This window comes from Parasteatoda tepidariorum, chromosome 6 (assembly GCF_043381705.1).
Source record: "Parasteatoda tepidariorum isolate YZ-2023 chromosome 6, CAS_Ptep_4.0, whole genome shotgun sequence".
Lineage (NCBI taxonomy): Eukaryota > Metazoa > Arthropoda > Arachnida > Araneae > Theridiidae > Parasteatoda > Parasteatoda tepidariorum.
The window spans coordinates 41,742,461-41,763,507 of record NC_092209.1 but is presented as its reverse complement, the minus strand read 5'-3'; the positions used below and the strand labels follow the sequence as shown (position 1 = coordinate 41,763,507).

At 27.1% G+C, this 21,047-nt stretch overlaps 1 protein-coding gene across 1 annotated transcript in view; it reads left to right on the top strand.

Annotated features, from left to right (window-relative positions):
- LOC107438967 (leucine-rich repeat-containing G-protein coupled receptor 5) overlaps positions 1 to 21,047 on the top strand; it is a 186,707-nt gene that overhangs the window by 118,193 nt on the left and 47,467 nt on the right. Inside the window, exons 2-7 of the mRNA XM_016051395.3 lie at positions 4,668 to 4,739; positions 6,281 to 6,352; positions 6,442 to 6,513; positions 13,325 to 13,468; positions 16,528 to 16,599; positions 20,313 to 20,384. Coding sequence (XP_015906881.1) covers positions 4,668 to 4,739; positions 6,281 to 6,352; positions 6,442 to 6,513; positions 13,325 to 13,468; positions 16,528 to 16,599; positions 20,313 to 20,384 — 504 coding nt within the window. The remainder of the gene's footprint in view (positions 1 to 4,667; positions 4,740 to 6,280; positions 6,353 to 6,441; positions 6,514 to 13,324; positions 13,469 to 16,527; positions 16,600 to 20,312; positions 20,385 to 21,047) is intronic.

Genomic DNA, 21,047 nt, shown 5'->3' with positions numbered 1-21,047 from the left:
TGTATAGTAGTAATAAGTACAGTAGTAAATTTGCCTTCGTGGTGGACTTTTTGAGGGAACTAATCTGCATTTGTGTTACATGGAGAGGAAGACCACGAGACTCTCCCATGGTTAGTCTGACGGCAAGGGGACTCTAACCCATGATCCGTCTACCACTGAGGATATTTCACTTTAGCAGTGTGCTCGATGCAAGCCGGATCCGGAATACGCATCGACCACCCATCGTTGGGATTCGAACCCGATTCACCTCATTAAAAGACGAATGCTCTATCCTCTGAGATATCGCTGCTCACCGTAAATAGTTAACATTAATACAATATATTAGTGTAAAAGTATATTTTTCTTTCACATTTTTTTAAAAAAGAATATGCTAAAATTTGCATAATGCTAGCTTGTTTGACTCTGTTTTTTTTTCTCATTAAAAAGATATTTCGACTTTTACAACCTAAGTTGTATTGTCCATTTTTGATGATGATCCCAAAACTATATATTAAAAGTAGCGCTATATGAAATGCGTTATATATCTATATATATATATCCTGAATTGGTATTGGAAAAATCTACTTTTTACTTAGTGGATAAGAATCTGAAACAAACTTTAATATTAACAGATAAAAAGCATTACTAAACAACGAAAACTAATATATATTGTAACTAAAAAAAACGACAGAAACATTTTCTCCGAAAAAAGGAAAAAAACCTGATACGTTAAACACTAGAAATGGGCGTATAAATATTTTTTGCCGGAGATAAAATGGAGAAGAACCTTTTTCTCAAGATCATTTTGATATCAACTAACATCTAAGGACGACGATAAAATAAAATAATAAAAAAATACGAGCACTCATTTATAATCCTCCTCTTTAAAAAGTTCTTACGAAAAAGAATCGATTATCGTGAGGAGGTTAAAATCCTCCGACAACTTCACCACCTAGTTCTGAAGCACTGTATTTAGAAAACAGGAGGTTAGTTGGATAGTGGCTATTCAATGAAGAAAGAAAAAATTAAGTAGTAAAGAAATTTATGGTGCTGTTTTCTAAAGATGGCTGCCATTTATCTTGGCTTGGTTGGAGTACCGTTGGTAGACAAGTTAAGGAAGTTTCAGCATATTATACTGAAGGGTACTACATACTATAATTTAAAAGTAGAATGACACTAAATTTATTGTTTTGTGTTCTATTAGTAACTTGTCCGACTTTCGGGGACCAAGATAATGATGGTTTTCAAAAACAGCTTAAAAGTAGTTAAAGGTCATAATCAGCGTAGATGTATACTAACTTTAAATTAGTTTAAAATGTTTAAAAAGAACTATTAGTTCCTTAAAAAAAAGTATATTACTTAGTCGAAGAAGTTGTATTTTTCTTAAAACATGTTTTGGGTTAATGGATAGTTGTTGCAGAATAAGGAGGGTGGAATTAAGATAGTTACGGAGTTTATTTATCGTTATTTTTCCTAAAATGACTATTTTCTATTAGTTTTGTTATGAACAGCACAAAGGCAGTTATGAGCATTAAAGTAACGTCATATTTAACGTAAGTTGACTCTTGTTATATAATTTAAAAGAACAATATCAGCATGTGTAGTAATTCACTATTTCTCAACTAATACAATGACAATATCTAGAAGAGAGGGAGCTAGTGCGGACTTTTTTTTATCAATTTGCCAAAAAGATTACTAATAACTATTTTAAACAAATTTTGAATATTATTTTCATTACAATTTGAAGGATTATTTTCATTTTGAAAAATAGATAATCTAATTTGGATGTATAGTTTTTAAATAAGATTTTTTTAAAAATGTTTTTGTCCATGTGGAAACGTTTTTAAACTTCACTGCAGAAAGAAAAGGTATGGAAAAAAATACCAGAATAGGGTAAAACTTACAGTGTCTCTGACTCTATGCGAAAACCAAAAAGCTCGTTCACTTTTACTAATGATCTTTGGTAATGATTTTGGTAAAATTAGCAATTATATATGGTTTTATAATATGTGATAAAATTTTGCAAGTATGATAAAATTTGGTGATTTTATCATGGTATCTATGAACTTGGCATAAGCCTTTTTTTTTCGTTTAGATTTACTTTTCACTTTTGCATTTTTACTAAGTAATAAGTGTGGTAATAAGAACTATAACTTTCAAAACCAGAATTTTCGGTAAAACATCTGAACGGAAAAATTACCAAATAAATAGTTTACTGTATAATTTGGCTTGATTAAACAAAATCATGTTTTTTTTCTTTTTACCAGAAATGTTATCACTATACATTACGGTAATAAAACAGGAACTTTTTCTCCGTGTTACTAGTCAATCTATTGTTATGTATAAAAAAAAGAAGTTGAAAATAGAACTAATTTAAGTCTAAAAATTCAGTCTTGAGTCAATATTGCTAAAAAACTTTATAATAATTAACGTCTTTTAACAATATTTACTTTCATTTCACCATTACACAATTTCAACCGTTTTCGTGAAAAAAAATTTCTTGAATATTTAAAATGGCAACAAATGTTACTCTTTGCTATTTCAATTTTGATCTAAAACAGTTGAATTTCAAAAAATTTGCCACTATAATATCTAAACAATTAAAAGAAATATGTAGGATTTGATAGTAGAGTGAAGTTTTTAATTGATGGTCAAATTTAGAAAACTTGACTAACCTTAATTGTTTTAGCAATGTAAATAGTGTATCAGAATTCTTAGAAAACTTCAACAGTTTTATCGTGAATAAGACTAAATTCTATTTGATTGTAACCCACACTATGCCTTATTTTGTAACTGTCTGTATAAAAATTGTGACCTGCCAAACCTCTAAACGTTAAAGTAGTATCTCGAAAAAAGAAATTTCTGCCAGCATTAACTTAAAAATATTATCACAACTGGTGATTAAAAATAAGTCTCAGTGTCAGGCAGAAATCACTTAGCAGAAACCATACAAAAACCACTTAGATTCTCTAATACTTCTTAAAACTGAAGAACCACTTAATATTTTAAGTAGTTTTTCAGTCCAATTCGTTGTCAAGTTGTACGCGGCACTGCTTCAGATCAATCGTTTTTATCTTTTAAGATTTAAAAAAGATATTTAAAATTTTGTTAATGAATAACTCATACAGATGTTGAAACATTCTAGCATTTTTTTGTCCTGAGGTGTTTCTTGAAAACTTAATTTGATATAGAACTTAACACGCAGATATGTTGTCTGCGTTCATTAATTTCCTTTTAATTTTTTCTTACCTTCTAGTAAACATCTACAAATATTAATGATTTCCATTAAAGTCTTTATAAAATATGTAATAATATGTTACTTAATAAGTACTATTATTAATATATAAGTTACTTAATATGTATTTAAATGTATAATAATATGTACTGTAAAATGTGTATAATATGTACTAAAATATGTTACTTAAAAGAAACAGTTTTAAATGGTTTTTTTTTTTTATTGTCATTATAATATTTGCCTGTACTCAGAACATCATATTTAATATTTTGATAATCCTGCGTCGTTCAAAATTATTATATATTCAAAGGGGGTATAAAAATCGTGTGTTGATGCTAAAAAAACGAGGTAAAAATTACGAAAGGGGAAAACAAACAACTATTTTGGAAAACAAGTACCATCCACAGAGGCACTAATGATAGTACTTCTCTGTAAAACCGAAACAGTCATGATTCTCTCAAACTTGTTAGTCTGTTCTTCTTGTTTTATTTCTACGTAGTTATTGTTTTAACTATTCAGTATTTAAATAAAACACAAGAATGTTTATAATGTATTTCGGATAATGATGAATAAGATGACGATTGTGTTAGCGTGGCATCTGGTATTAAAGTTTTTAAATAAATCTAACGATTTTTCAAAAAGATGAAGTTACATTAAATGATTGTTAACGTCAAAAAAACTGAAAAACCTAATTCTTTAAAAAATACATTAATTTTAATTATTATTAGTCTTTTGATTACTTTGCCTAATTTATAACTAGCTGACTAGCCGTTCTGGGAACAGGGTAAAAAAATAAATTATCCATAAATCGGTATGCATCAACACTAGAATTTTTTTAATTCTATATTATTTCTTTAAATGTATTACTGTCGTTGAAAACTGCTTTATTTAACACATTACAGAAAAATAGAAAAATGTTGAATGAATTTAATTTGTAAAAATGCTTTTCTTTATTTTTTAAATCTTATGATTAGAATTTGGTGCAGATTGAAAGATGCATAGCTTGAATTTTGCTAAAATTAGTTGTGTAGATTGAAAATCATATTTAAATTTGATTTAGAACATTTGCAAAATTTTTCGCAACGTTTTCAAGGTGCTAAAAATTTGGTAACAAGTATTCATAAGGTAATCATTGAGAATCGCCATTATTTGGCTATTATATTATGTCTTTATCTGGACAAGAAATCAGTATTTTGCAATTACACTCAGAAAAAGATTTAGTTGATTTATTTCTGTAAAAGATTTAATTTAAGAGTAAATATATCACTGGAAAAAATATTTAATTTATTGGGAAAAGCTATAAAAGACTAATTACAAATTTAATTACTAGATTATAGAAAATATGTTATGTCTTTCCTGGAATAACAAATTTTATAAACGAAAATATTATATTTCTAATATTTTGCTTATTGTATTTAAATAACACAGTTTGAATTTTTCTTTTTTTCCACAGGTATCTCAGCGATAACAACATCACGAAACTTGGAGAATCACCATTTCGGAATTTATCCAATTTATTGGAAATGTAAGTAAAACAATACTTTTCATTATTCAGTTTCATTAATAGTTAAACTGCAAAAAATTCAAAAATGTACATATTATATTTCAAATGAAATTATAGCGCAATAGAAAAATATTACCCTTTGAATATTATTTTTATATGAAAATCAAGCAGCATGAATTATGGTGCTTTATATATAACTATTCTATTTTTAGACATAACTTGTTAGAATATAACGATAAATTAAGAGCAACCATTTACTGATTTAGATAATCTGTATTTAGAAATTTTAAAGTCACTATAAAACTTGTCATACATATATAATCTTTAATTAAGGATAATACAGTTTTCGTTATGCACTCCACTGTACAAAATTCTAGATCAAATAACGGTAAGAAGTACCGGCATTCAGGGGTGACGGTATTTTTTACCGTAACATGTCCGATTTTCTGTAACTTTTACAGTAATAATAACTGTCAAATCAATAAACCATTTAAATTAAGTAAATTTCAACCTAAAAAATTACTGTGTAATGTTTTACGGTAAAAAATGAATTTTACGGATGATACACCTGATACTTTTTACAGGAATTTTTTACAGTGTCACACTCATACAAAATAAATGTTAGGCAAAATAAATAGGTTAAAAATCAATTTAATGTATTCGCGAAACTTTAAGAAGCTACACAATAAAAATTTCCAAATCAAATTAGGGTAAAAAGTACAGTCACTCAAGGTGCCGGTAATTTTTACAGTAAAATCTTTTTTTACCGGAACAAAAATTTTAATATACCGTAATTTTTACAGCTATAATTACAGTGACATCACTGAATCACTCAAATTAAATAAGCATAACTGTAAAAATTACTGTATAATATTGTATCGTATAAATGGATTTTACTGTAAAATGGATTTTACGATTGATGCACCCAAAGTGTGGGTACTTTATAGGATATTTAAATCAAAACTTTTTACAGTGTATGATAGACTTAAGTTTGTGTAAAACTTGTAATTTCATTGATATTCTAGTATCTAGTATTCTCTTTGTTTATTGGAAGTGAAATAATTGAAGATATATATATATATATATATATATATATATATATATATANTTAATGCAACTCTACATTAAAAAAATAAGAAAAACGATGGAAATTTACGAATTTTTGTAAAAAGAATAAAAAGAAAATTATTTACTTAAAGACTGTTCTTCGGAATCTCAGTCACCCTATGAAATAAAGATTTTTAGTAAATGATCTGTTATTTTTCTAACTGTTGTGCGTTTTTAACAGTTATTCATGAGTGTCAATTTAAGTTTCGTTTATTTTTAAACAGCGATTTCTATTCTATGCTAAATTTCATTAAACGTTTATGTGAAAAACAGCCAGTTTTTAAGAAATAACATTACTTCAGCGCTGCATAAGTCATAAAAATATGCAAAAATATATAATAAAATATTAAATTTTTGAAAGTAAGATTTATATATATATATATATATATATCTGTATAAACCTTAATATATTTTTCAAAGATATAAAGCTCACTTAGTTTATTTCATCTCTGCAGAAACTTAGCGCACAATAATATCTCCCATGTATCACCTGGAGCATTTTTCGGACTCAACAAACTCCGTTCATTGTAAGTTAATACCTCTAACTTCACTTGCTTCATATTTTTTATCCGATGTCTATTATTATAATTGGTTTAATAATTTTAACTCTTTTCAGATCACTTCAACACAATAAATTAGGAAATATCCCAACCGAAGCTTTGCAGCCCTTAACCAATTTGGAGGCACTGTAAGAATTTATTAATTTCTTTATTTAAATCTTGTTGTACTTAAATACATTTTTACTATTTAATTAGATTTATTTTCTAGCTTAAATTTTAATAGTTATGCATATTTTTTGTTAGCTACCTTATTTAATACTTTACTGTTTTATTTTTGTGGGGTTTTGAGTATTTTATCCTTAGTACTTTTTTAATATTAATGTTTTGTTCATGCTTACAATTTTTCCTTATTCTTTTATACACCGTATTCAACTAATAAATTTTGCAGCATCACATTAGGAATACTTTTAAAAGATAAACTACGTATGACATAACGTTTCAAAATTATTTTAGTTATTTTTTTAATTTTCATTAAAAAATCACTTCGTTGTGTAATTATATTAACCTTATTTTTCAGTAACGTTCAGACTGTTTGTCTTTAGTGAACACAATATTTGCATTTTTCTTATGAATTATATAAATTTGAATGACGTCATTACATTATTTCATAAAAATAAGGACCTTTTTTTAAAAAATGTAGTCAAATTTGCTTCTTTCTCTGCAAAGTTTTGAACAGCAAGCAGCTACAACAATATTTTTTTTAAAAAAAATGATTAATATTGTTATTGGATCATAACGCTTATTGTAACTAGTGTTTGTGACTTAGATTGCATTACAACTGGCTGAATTTTTTGAAATATTTTTTCCTACAGTTTAGTATATGTTATTTTAATTTAATTTATTAGCTTCACACTGTTAACAAATATTTCGATAACAAACAATTTAAAGAATTTCCTTTTTTGTTAGAGATATTTTCATTCTAAAACATAAATAATGCTAGAAGAAGATTTTTCGTTGCCCTAATTTTCAGTATAAATATAAAATAGATTGAATAAATTAAAAATATATACTGAGAAAAAAATATGGTCAAGACTACTAGAATATGGTAAAATTTATGGTGTTTGTGACTCAAAGAGAACATCAAAAAGCTATGTAATTTTAACCGAAGTGCTTTGGTGATAGTAATTTTCGGGTAAAATTAACAAAAAAATATCGTTTTATAATATGTTATAATTATTTGTAAAGAGGGTAAAATTTAGCAATTTAATCATGATAACTTAGGGCAAGACATAAAACACACTTATTCATATAAATTTATTCTTCAGTTTTGTATTTTTTCCTATATACAGGGTGTCTCAGTTAAGCGTTTCAGAACTTCTAAGAGGGGTAGGGGGCATCCTGACGACTCGAAATCCTATAGCAATGTGGGGTCGGAAATGCTTTCCTGAAGCAATGACGTACACAGGAGCACCCTAAAGAAAAGAGACCGTAAGTGAAAAATCGCTATAATAATACATTGAAAAAATTATATGGCCTCCTCGGTCACCCGACCTATCATGTCTTGATTTCTGGAGTCATATGAAAACACTGGTTTATGACACCCCTGTTGATAATGCTGGTTGCAAGAATCGCAGTAGCTGCCTGCGAGATATGCCTGGAGTATTGCAGAATGTTCGAATGTTCATGCGCCGGAGATGTGAGGTGTACATTGTAGCCGGTGGCAGAAACTTCGAATACTTACTTTGGCCCATGTGCAATATAATTTTTTCAATGTATTATTATGGCGATTTTTCACTTACGGTCTCTTTTCTTTATGGTGCTTCTGTGTACGTCACCGCTTCAGGAAAGCATTTCCGACCCCACATTGCTATATGATTTCGAGTCGTCAGGATGCCCCCTACCCCTCTTAGAAGTTCTGAAACGCTTAACTGAGACACCCTGTATAGTATAGTAGGAACTATAATTTTAAGAATCAGAATTTCCGGTAAATCGTTACCATATAAGAGGAAAAATCACCAAATGAATAGTTTAAGTACTGTATAGTTTGTTTTTATTAATCATGTTTAGGTTTTTTTTACCAGAAATGGCAGGAAATGTTATTATCATACAGTTCGGTAATTTTACCAGAATTTTTTTTCTCCGTGTCAAATAGTTCACACTATTTACATTCGTTACGATTTATCATCTATCTATATTATATAAAACGCTAGTACGTATGTATCAATAAAATCGATGATATTTCTTTTCTCGCGTTGGAAACAGTTTTCATTTTTAATTGATGGGCTTCGGCACGCAAGAGCAAGTAGTGAGAATCATATGTCTAATCGGGTGAATTCTCTTCGAATTATCAAAAAATTTCTCACAAAATTATCTTCATCGAAGCCGATGCTTTATATCCGGCGTTCAGTACTATTTCATATTGTTTTACAACACATGGTTTTAGCCCTCTGGTGGGAAAGACTTTAAAACAAAACTTACAACAGTCACTTTTCCCAACAACTGAAATTTAGAATAGTGTAATTAAGAAAAATATGTGAACTGTTTGCAATTTCAAATTAATATTGAAATGCACAGGTTTAGAATTTTCTACAGTGAAAAGTTTTCGGAACTTCAGTGTTCAAAAAAGTATACAAAGCAACATATGTTTAGTACCAACATATGTTTAGTACCTAAGTTCTTAAACAGTTACAATATTCAACAGGCTCTCTTTCTGAAATTTTAATAACTTATTACTAAATCCTTTTAATTTCAATGAAAAACTTATAAAGCCTACGTAATATTTTTTTAAAGTTTTTTATTCATAATTTCTTTATTATATTCTTATCTCGACTGCTCAATTATAGTTCTTACTTACATATAGTCTTTAGAAAAAATCTTTCAACATATTTCAAATAAAGGGAAGGCTATCTATCATGGTAAATGACAAAATAACATGCCATATATAGACATATTTTAATCAAAAAACACTTAACTATTTTAGTTTGCTAGTAAAGCGGAATAAACCCAATTATCAGCTGTATTCTTTCAAAATTCTGAAACATTGCTTTTTTTTTTAACAAAAGGTCACGCTATTTTCCCATTTAAAGTAACTATGAGGGTTATAATTGCTGCTTATTATTTTCCAGTATTCTTCATGACGAAGTCATTTGTTTTCAAATATTTAGCACGTCTGTCTTTGGGGGACACAAGACCTTTGAAATGAAAACTGAACAAATTTTCTTACTTAAAATGATATAAAATTTGTTAAAAATTTGTATTAATTGTTTGGTTTAATTTTTAAATTGACATTTCTATTGATAAACCCTATAGAATAGTATCAAAATATTTAACCATGAGACTTAATAAGATAACCATAATTAAAAGATGATAATTGCAAAAATCATCCGTTGCATTTCTAATTTTAACAGAAAATATGCATATTTTATTTACTTAGAGCATTGGAGATTTCGAACGACACATGAACCAATTTTTGTTTCCTTTCAATTATGTTTGAGTAAAAATAAAACTGATTTTAACTAGTTTTATGGAATTTCTTTCGAAAAATAATTTGTTTGAAGTACAGGAACAACATAGAAATATTTTGAAATGATTGCCTTAAGAAAAGAATCCTTAGCAATATTTTAAAATCATTGCATGAAACTTATATCGAATACAAAATTGAAACGTAAGAAGAAAAAAAAAGGAAAAAAAATAAAGAAAATATTTTGTTAGAAAAACTTTCTACTTTTGTGTAAATTTTAACTCAAAATTGCCATTATCACTGTTTAAAAATACTTTGAAGCTATTTCATTGGGAGGGGGGGGGATTCAATTTCAAGCAATTTAGAATTATATTTTACTTAAAAACCATTTAACTACTTTAAATATTTCGTTATCAAAATGAAATATGATCTCTTAATTTAATTTTAGTTCTTAAAAAAGTTTTTTAATCGTTTTATCAGCAAACGTTTACTGATTTGATTTGATTTTTCTTTCATTAATCTTTTGGAACACTTTTTTTAAAGAAGAATCAGAAAAAAGCGTGACTGTTAAATTAACGAACTGCAATTAATTCTTTTTTAAAAGAAAGTATTACTGTTGTTTTTTATTATTAATGACGTAATTTATCAAGCCAGAATTAAGCGAAAAAAAGTGTCTTGAATAAGAAAAGTTTTCTAAACTGAAAAGTTTTTTTTTTCATATTACTTTATAGAAGAAAAAGAAAGTAATTTTTTGTTTTATCCATGTACTTAAATGTTTTTTTATTCTTTACTTTAAAATGAATATCTAAAACTAAGGATTATTTTGATTCTGATTGAAATTTGCTTTTCAAATTTTTTCAAAGATAATGAATATTTTTATAAGTAAAATATTTTCATTATTTAATTTTCCACTATAGCATTCAATTAAAAAATTCTCTACATGCTGGATAAAAGTAAGAAAATTATTAAAAACTTTTGTCTCAAGAATGATCTTCAAATTATTCTATTAAATTCAAATTATTCTTCTATTACATTATTCAAATTATTCTTCTAACTATTATAGACCATCAATATTACGCATAAACTTTAACTATTATAGTTTTTGGTCATTATTGCTACTATCAATATTACGTATGCATAACATGCCGGTGTTTTTAAAAATTCCTTGCGTTTTTAGTATATGTAATATGAGAATTATAAATTTAACCTATGCCGTATATATAAAACCTAAACATTTTATACACGGAGAAGAAAATTCTAGTAAAATTGCTGTACTGTATGGTAATGACATTTCTGGGGAAAAAAACATCACACTGGTAATAAAAACCAAAATTTACGGTATTTTAACCATTTATTGGGTAATTTTTTTGTTCATATGGTGATGGTTAACTGAATATTTGCGTTATCACGAAAAATACAAAAAGCACAAAGCTAATAAATAGTAGAAATACTAATAAACTGATAATAGAGAAAAATACGAAACTAAAATGTAAATTTAAGCAAATAAATAATTTTTAAATGCCATGCTGTGACAATAAAATCCCCAAATTTAATCACATCAACCAAGTATAATCACATATTATAAAATTGTGTTCTATTGTTCATTTTACCAAAATCACAATCAAAGTATTTAAGCTTTTTGATGTTCTCATACAGCAAGAAACACGGTAAATTTTATCATATTTTGGTAGTTTTGACCATGCTTTTTTCTCAGATTAAAATGACAAATGCTTTTTTCATAACGTCAGAAAAAAAGTCAAAATACGGCTATTAATTAACGATCGTTCATTAGTCAAAATTACAAGTGTTATTTTGAAAAATAAAGATAGACTGCCATTAAGAAAGTCTACTATTCAAGATTTCAATAATGTATGATACGCCGATATTTCATAGGATGTTTGAAATATGCCGATTTGTCATTATACTTTGCCGTTTCATTATGTCTTAGCCGGTTTTTCATGTGTCATTCTATAAAATGCCTTGGCAATGAACGAAATGTTTAATCATTGCATACTTAGTTGATCAGTTTTCGATATTCTACAAAATGCTTAGATATTCTATGGAAAGTTGTATTTGAAAATTTTCTGATAGCATACAAAATTTAAACGTTTTTGATTTTTTTCTTTTATTTACTGCTGAGGTAAATTGAAAAAGCTTTTTCCTTTCATACTGTTTTTAGTATTTCAAAGCTTTCGATCTCATGAATGAAATAATTAAAAAATTGCGTTTTTTATTTATGTTTCATTTTTCAAATCGAAAAGTATAAAAGATATTTAAACCGAAAATGTACGACAATTTGTTGTACTTATTATTAAACTGTAGCGAAATTATTTGTGAAAGGACATCCATGATTTTTGATATTCCTTTTTTAACTCTTATATACGTGCATTATTAGTTTCTCTCATCTAAATCTAAAGATTTACGTGATTTTTTTAAATATTTTTAAAGCTTTGAAGTAGGCAGATACTTTAAAATATTTTATTAAAATCTGATATTATGTACACTTATTTTTATTATTTTTATTAAATAATAAAGTCTAAATAATTTTTGCTACATACAGGGTTATTCATAATTCCCTTCGCCTGCAAACGCCATTTTTCTTTACTACAACTGGCTTCAGTGGTACATGTTACTGCCATCTACCGGCAACTGCTTAAATTAAAACTTGAAAACTTTCGGAATAATGTCATATGTTCTTTTTTGCCATATTCGTCTTCGTTTTTTTTACTATAACGCTTCGAAACCCCGAAGAGAATTTTGAATAGCCCTGTATTTAGTTTAAACCAGGAAAAAATTTGTAATTTATACTTTTCATTTAAACTTAAAATGTTTTTTAAGAAAATGCCAGAACTCAGTACCTAAAACACTTTTTGAACAGATCTAAAAAATTACATTTCAGAATTTCATTTTCAAGTCTTAAAATTGTGAATTAAAAATATTTGATATACTTTTTTTGTACTCATAGGTTTGAAGTACCCATTTTAACTTAATTATTTAATAAACGTAAAATTTATTCTAACTCAAATACAAACAATAATACAGTAAGTAAATACTAACTTAAGTAGGTACATTAAGAGTACTAACATTAAGTACCAGCAACGAGTTTTTAACCTTATAATTTTTTAACGCTATTACGAAAAAAATCCAAGTCACTTTAAATAAATTGATGCTTTTCTTTTCTAATCTGCCTGTCCAATGTTAATTTTCAAAATAGCATTCAACGAAAATCGCCAAGTTTAAAGTAGAACGTCGCCATCAATTTCCAACAAACAACAGCACTGTTGCCACCACAAAATACCAAAGATTATATCTCTGTCAGGAACGTTTACAATATCTAGTATTATACGTTGCCTAACAAATAGCTTTGAATTCCAAATCACATCATAAAGGCATCACATACTCAGATTTTATTTTTTTTTAAAGTAGAACACAGAATGTATACATAAAACATGAGAACAGACATTTCAAATGTAAATCACTCTGGTTGTTTTCTTTTGGCATGTTTTGTTGTCTTTTTAACAGATGTCATTTTCCAACAGGCATTTGGATGTCAACCAATTGGTGGATGTACCCCAAGGGAGTTTGGTTTCATTAGTGAAATTGCAGAAATTGTGGTTGAACGGAAATCAGCTACAAGTCATCCCTTCCCGAGCTCTTGATCAGCTTCCAGAATTGGAAGCTTTGTAAGTTTTTAATTTTTTTATTTTAAAACCAATTCTCTGAAGGCATTTCATGGACTGTTCTGTATCTATCTCATTTGAAGATATTTGGCAATTGTTAATGCATGGAAAATTTTGTGTAAGACTATTGAAAATCCGTAAAGCAAGTATAGGACTGTGAGGCATAAAAAGACATCAAAGCATTTATAAAAAATATTTTATCACTAATGTTCAATCTAATTTTTTTGCTTTCTTTTTTTCCTGATTTTAAGCAAAGTCTAGAAGTTTTAATCTATAAAGGTTTCAGTTCTTGTCATTTTATTACCGCTGTTGACCCAATTTTGGGTTCACAACTATAAATGTTTAACTCCATGCTTGTAATTTTGAACTCAATCTAGAAAACAATGGAACTCCTGGATCATGTATAGGTGGAAATTGACCTTCGTGGAGGACTTTTGATGGAACTAATTTGCATTTGTATTTCATGTAGAGGAAAACCACGAAACCCTCTCACGGTTAGCTTGACGAGCAGGGGATTCTAACCCATGATCCGTCAACCACTGAGGATTTTTTTTCGTCAGCAGTGTGGTAAGTGCGAGCTAGGTACGGAATTCGTATTCACCAGCAATCGCTGAGATTTGAATCCGGGTCACCACATTGGGAGGCGAACGCTCTATCCTCAAAACCACAATGGCTCAAAACGAAACCTTAGCAGCGGTGGGAATAATCAGTGTTGTTCATCAGTTTTGGCAATATTTTACAATATTAATTTTTGCAATGCCTTTGTAACGCTCGCCAACCCTTGGAAGTACTTGAGCAGTTTTTTTAAGATCGCTAATCTTACCTATTCTATAATTGAAATATTATGTATTTCTTAACAATTTTTTTAATAAACCTATAATTGCACGTATGTGTTTAGATACCGAAAATAGAAATTCAAGTCGAAAAATCAATATTTCAATTTCTTTTTCACTGATTTATTCTTTAATATTTCCCCCAAAAATAAATAAGTTTACATTTTTAAACGTAACCCCTGGGAAATAATATTAAAAATTAAATAAATTCAAATAATAAAAATTCAAATTTAACCTTAAAACGTTTAACTTTTTCTCGCTTAAAAATATGATTAAATTATCAAATTCATCCTGAAAGAAAAAAATTTTTTGCCTGACATATCGTCAATGAGCTTTTTATTCTACACATAGTTTGGAACGCATGTTTATACGAATGAACATAGCTCGAAATGCGTGTTTAAAAAAGTAGACGCAGCAAAAAAAAATTATTAGTGTTTTCAATGTTTAACTCAAATGTAACAACTAAACTAGGAATTCTGTACTTACTTTTCGTAACACTTTTAAACATTACGCGGCAAAGTCCAAGCTTTCGGGGTCTAGGAGGTTACTGGGAATATTACAGATGTAGCTCCTCCAGGATCTCTCCATATTCAGAACACTAAATGATAAAGTGGTTTTAAAAAATCCAAATTCGCTCAACGTTAATTTAATACAACTATTATAAATTTATAGAACCAGTAACAACCTTGACAAGAACTGTTGATTTTTGATATCATTTTAAAAAATTCTAAATAAAAAAATATGCTGAGTGTTTTGTCGAATGAATGACATCATATTACGTTATTAACTTCATTAGTTTCTTCCTTAAAAATAAATAAAATTAAAAATTTTTAAGAGAAGTAAGAAGTTTGTAAAACGGGATCAAATGCTATGGCCATTTTCTTAACCGCGCAGCATTTTTAGCCGTGTCCATTTTCTTAAATAGCTATGTCAATTTTCTTAAACGCACAGCATTTTGAGCCGTGTTCATTTTCTTAAATAGCTATGTCAGTTTCCTTAAATACACGGCATTTTGAGCCATATCATCTCTCTTAAACACACACTATTTTGAACTATGTCCTGAATAGAAAATTCCCATAGTGTTGAAAAATTTGAATTTTGCAGATTTAAATCTATAAATGAAAATAAGGAGGAGGGAAGAAAGATAATCTGACGTCACACGCATGAGTAAGAAGGAAAAAGAATTCATAGTAATCGAAAGCAAAAAAAAAAATTAATTGAAGAACTCTCGATATTACTTTATATAAATATTAACATCAAGCGCCCTAAGTAAAATTATCCTAAAATATATTTTGATTGTAGAATTTTTAGCTTTGATTCTGTCCAAAAAAGAGAAGGAAAAACTTGAAATTATATCAAAACAAACATCAAAACTTTAAAATTTAATAAATATGAAATTAATTCAAAATTTGAAAAAGGATCAAAAGTTATTTTAACTTCAGTCATAAGAGTATGCGCTTGTAGAAAGTTATAACTTTACTTCTATTAGGTTTTTTCTTTATACCACAAAATTCCGAAATACCGTCAATATAATCTATTTAATTACTCCTAAACTAATTTAAAATTTATGCAAAGTTAAACTAATACCTGAAAGAAAACACCATACACTTCAAAAATATACAAAATTGAAATGACAGTCGACATGTTATTTTAAATCATTTTTGTTTCGTTACATTTACGTTTGTTACGTCTAGAAAATGGGCTCCAATTTTTTATGCGCTCGAAACATATCGACTGTTATTTTATTATCGTATATTTTCTTAGCGTATGAAGTTTTCTATCAGGTAATATATTACCACTTTAGTTTCCTAGGATTTTTTACTTAAAATGAAATTTTTTTCTCATTTACAGATATGAGTACGCGGCATTAAAAAAAATTACAATTACCCTACTAATAGCTTTCGTTAAACTAAATTACGCAGCTCAAAAGAGGAATCTCTGACTTCAACTTAGATTAACACAGAAAGTAATAACCACATCAATAAGATTCTGATATCAAAATGCTCTTTAAATATTTCCCTAGAAAATTATGAAATTTTCTATTATTTAATCTAATAGTTTTTGAGCTATGATTGAAGCACGCTCGATGTAAATTCTCTTAAATGGTTGTGACCGTGATACATGAAAAACGGAATATGAACATCAAATACATGAATACGGAACATTGTTATAAAATAATTAGTGACCGTATTTTTCGATTTATTTTATATAATGGCTTTGTATTTTCAGAGACCTGGGCGAAAATAAAATCCATAGTGTTCCAGATTATGCTTTCAAAAACCTATCGAAACTGGTTATTCTGTAAGTATACAATAGGAAACAAAAAAAATTTTGTATTTTTTATAATTGTCTCTACTTTTTAATGCTAAAAAGATGATAGCGGATGAAATAAGGTACTTATCCGTTATATTGGACAGTAAAAAAATTAAAAAACAATTATTGACGCTAATGATGAAGTGATTGAAATAATAGAGTATTGTAGTTATAGGTTACAGTTGCTATGGTTATTTAATATGCATAGTATAACTGCTTGCGCCCCCGCTCCGAAGCGAGTTCCCTAATTTATTTTTCAAAATTCTAACCTTTCACCCTTTGACGCAGAATTTTAAGCAAACATACTTTTTTTAACATTTTCTTTTAATTTAAAGTTAAAATAAGTGCAAAATATTATACTTAGCATAATAATTTATGAAATGAAATATGATTTGAAATACCAGTTTCTTTTTCTGGGTTAAAGGTGAAATTTTTCAAACACGGCTCATTTCTAAGCAATAATTAGAATTTGCACTTATTTAGATAAGAGAAGCAGTTATTTATCATTAATTGTTTTGTTTTTTTTGATTTTCGAAATCAATTATGAATTTAAAAAAATTCAAACTACCTTTTTCAGATTTTAGTATAAACGTAATTTCGATAATCAAACATTTTTAGTAACTATTCAACTGTTCTTTATGATTAAAAAAAATATATATATATATATACATATTTACTTTGGCTTGTAATTTGAGCATTAAAAATTTGAGCATTTAAAAGAGTTGCTCAAAGTGTTGAAAAAAAGATCAAAGGGTTTATAAAAACTCAAAGCTTAATAAATTCTAAAATGTCCATTAATTTTTTTTATTCAAATTTAAACATCGATATTTCTAATGATTTGAAATGGAAAGGCTATAGTGAGTAACTATAAAGTTTTGTAGATTTCTGAAAATTTGAAACATGGCAATATTTTTCGGAAAGGTGACATTAATTTTTGTAATGTAAATTTACTTTTTTAAACTATTTTATTTTAATAAACAAATAAACTCGTTTAAAAACTTAAATTTTGTTCATCCGATGTTATATCCTGAAATCTACATATCAAACCATTTCGTCTGAATTTTATAAGAGCCGCACATTATTTAGTCATAGCTATGCTACACTTGTAAATTTTATTTATAAAGTTAAAAAATAAAATTAGTTAATTTGAATTTAAAATTCTGATTTGAGTTTGTCGTTTAAGCAGTAAATTTTCAGCTAGATTAGAGATGCTAAGAGCTGATTAAATTTGTTTTCGCACTGATGCAAACTCGTTGGGATTTTGCTTCTCTTCTTTACTTTCATCTGACAAGAATTCTCATAAAAAAGGAAACGAAAATCCATGTTTTTAATTAAGTTGAACGTCAGTTCTACGCATATTGCTTTTTTAGTTCAACTTATAAATATAAATGAAGACGTAATGTATTTTTTTATAGATAATATGTAAAACTTCGTGTAAAATGAAGGAAGTTTGTTTAAAAAAAATTTAGATTGGAGCTTTTTTGAGTGTATAGTTTTTATAAAAATCCACTCATCTTGTAATTATTTATAGCAGTAGTTTAATTAATACTTTTACAGAAATTTCATATAGGTTTAACGAAATCAGTTAAAACTGAAGCAATCTAATTATTTGTACCTATCAACAATTCTTTGCTATTTGTAGGAAAAAGATTTATTTTCCTACCTCTAAAAGCAACAACGTGTTAATTATTATCATTCTTTAATTTGCCAATTGAATTGAAAGGTAAAAAGAGATTATAAAATTGTATATACTTTTCTCCAAATTTTAAGCCTTGTGTTCTTTACATTTTCGCAAAAAATTCTTCAAATTTTAAATTTAAGCCCAAGTGTTTTTTAAATTTTCGCAATTCATTTCTGCAATTTTTTTAATTTATAATTTTGATCAAAATAATTAGTCCAACATTGATCTCCAAGAAAAGTAAGTTTTTAATAGAATACGATTCCGTGCCATTTGTGCTAAGTCTTATGTCAGTGATTCTCAACCACTGCGCCGCGGCACTTTTGTGCGCCGCCAAATTCTTAAAATGTGCCACCAAATATTAGAAATGATACAATAAAAATTATAATGCTTTTTTTTTATTATGAGTAAAGTTTATATATATATATATAACGACAGAAACATTCCTAAAATTTTAAAACAATTTAATATTTTTTCCTACAAAAAAAAATTTCAAATAATGAAAAAGAATCTGAANAAATAAGATGGAAGTGTTTAAATTGTATATGACACTCAATTTTAAAAAAATGTTGTAAGAGCTAATCATTAAAGTAAGCTATGCAATTAATAAACAAATTAACAAAGGATAACTAAAAAAATAAATATATAAAAAGCAAATGCATAAAAAACAAATTAACAAAGGATAACTAACAAAAATTAAGCTAACAATTAATAATTAGCAAAAAAAACTAGTTAACAAGAAATCACAAAAAATAACAGTCAATAATTATAGAAAACAAGTTAACAATTAATAACTAGCAAAGAAATAAATAACTGTTACTAACTAAAAAAAATTGGTCGAAAGAAATAATTAATCCCTTAATAAATGTGCTTTTGTAGTACATATTATTTTATTTCACATTCAAAATTATTATCTCAAACTATTTAACACAGTGTAAAATAGGTAATTAAACAACTTTTAATCTAATTTTTTGCATTGTGTGCCGTCCAATTTCGAAATTGTTAAAAGTGTGCCGCAACAAAAAAAAAAAAGGGTTGAGAATCACTGTCTTATGTGTTTAAGTCGCAGTTAATCTTGCTTCAGTTTAGACAAATTAGTGTAACTTATAAAACTGTCAAATAGTTTTATGAAATTTGAACTGAACACTATTAAATGTTCTGCCGTAAATGTGTTATTACGATAGTATAATAATAATTATACTATGCGTTTTTTTCCATAATTTAAGTTTCTCAGTAATGTTCTTCAGTTTAGAAAAGTTTATATAAATTATAAACTGCTAAAACGATTTATCAAATTTGAACTGACTATTAAGGGTTCTACCTGAATAGTAAAGCATTATAATTATGATAATATTATATTGCATAATATTATATTATATTATAAAATTATTATATTGCAAAAATAATTTTGAATATAAATTTTTAAATTTAATTTATTAATATTTATACTTATAATAAATTTCAATGAATAAAAATCACTTTCTTTAAATTTTAATCTATAATGTTTTTAAATTGATTTTTAATTTATAATATATTTAAATTCAATTTTAATGCGTAAAATAGTTTTCAAACAAATTTTTAATTTATAATGATTATTTTTCAAATAAATTCAAATTTATAATAGGTGTTTTGTAAATAAAGTTCAATATACACTGATTCATTTAAAATAGATTTTAATAAATTAAAATTCCAAATAAATTTTTAGTTTACTATTCTGTTTTCTGATTTAATTTAAACTCTATTCAAATCTCACCAAATCATAGAAAAGAAAATCATAGAACAACATAAAATATCATAGAAAGGAAAAAAACATATTGTTAATTCTCCGATAATAATATGCTAACATGAAGGGATATTTCAACATCTTAATACCTTATAGGAAATTATGTCTTGTATGTTCTAAGTTTACGACAAACCTTTCAATTTTGACTCTAACTTAATTTTTTTTCAAAGTTGTTTATAGGAGATGGTACTTTTATATTTTTAGACTTTTAAATATTTGCGTCTCTTTCTTTTTTTCCAGAATGCTGTACAGAAATGAAATTAGCTTTATTGGACCTCACGGACTGGATGGACTAGCGTCTTTGAAAGTATTGTAAGAAACAAAATTATATATTAGGATTAAATGAATAAATAGTACAGTGCACAGTGGGCCGGCATCCAAGGTTTCGTGGCCAAAATTAGTATTTCGATAAAATTTGTTTTAAAATTTGGGGGGTTTTATGTGCAGGTAAATTGAATTCATAGTTGAAATTTTGAAATACACTGAAAATACCCAAAAAAGCAAAATGGCGGCTGAAATATGGCGAGCAGGAATAAAAAAAATTAAATAGTACGTTTAAATAATTAAATATAGCAATGAAAAGATAATAATTTTCGTAATTTTATATTAAAAATGTAAAGCAAATTATATTTCCGAAGTAATATTACAAAATAACGCGAATTAATTACAAAATAATGCAAAAACATGAAAAAAACATAATTTTTGTTTTTCGGTATATTTAGTCCGCTTTTGCAATACGGACAAAATGGGGCAGGTTTTTTCGAAAGAAGAAACATCAAAGAAGACAACAACAAAAAACTTTAGCTAATTACCTCGTGGAACTTTTTGGAACTAAGTTTCGAAAGTCATTCAAACATTGTAAAATGTCAAATGATAAGATATAAACTATAAGTTTGTCAAGAGTATTAACTAATCCAACAAATTGAAAAATTGTACTATAATTTCAGACTAATTACTCTGATAAAAATGTAACAG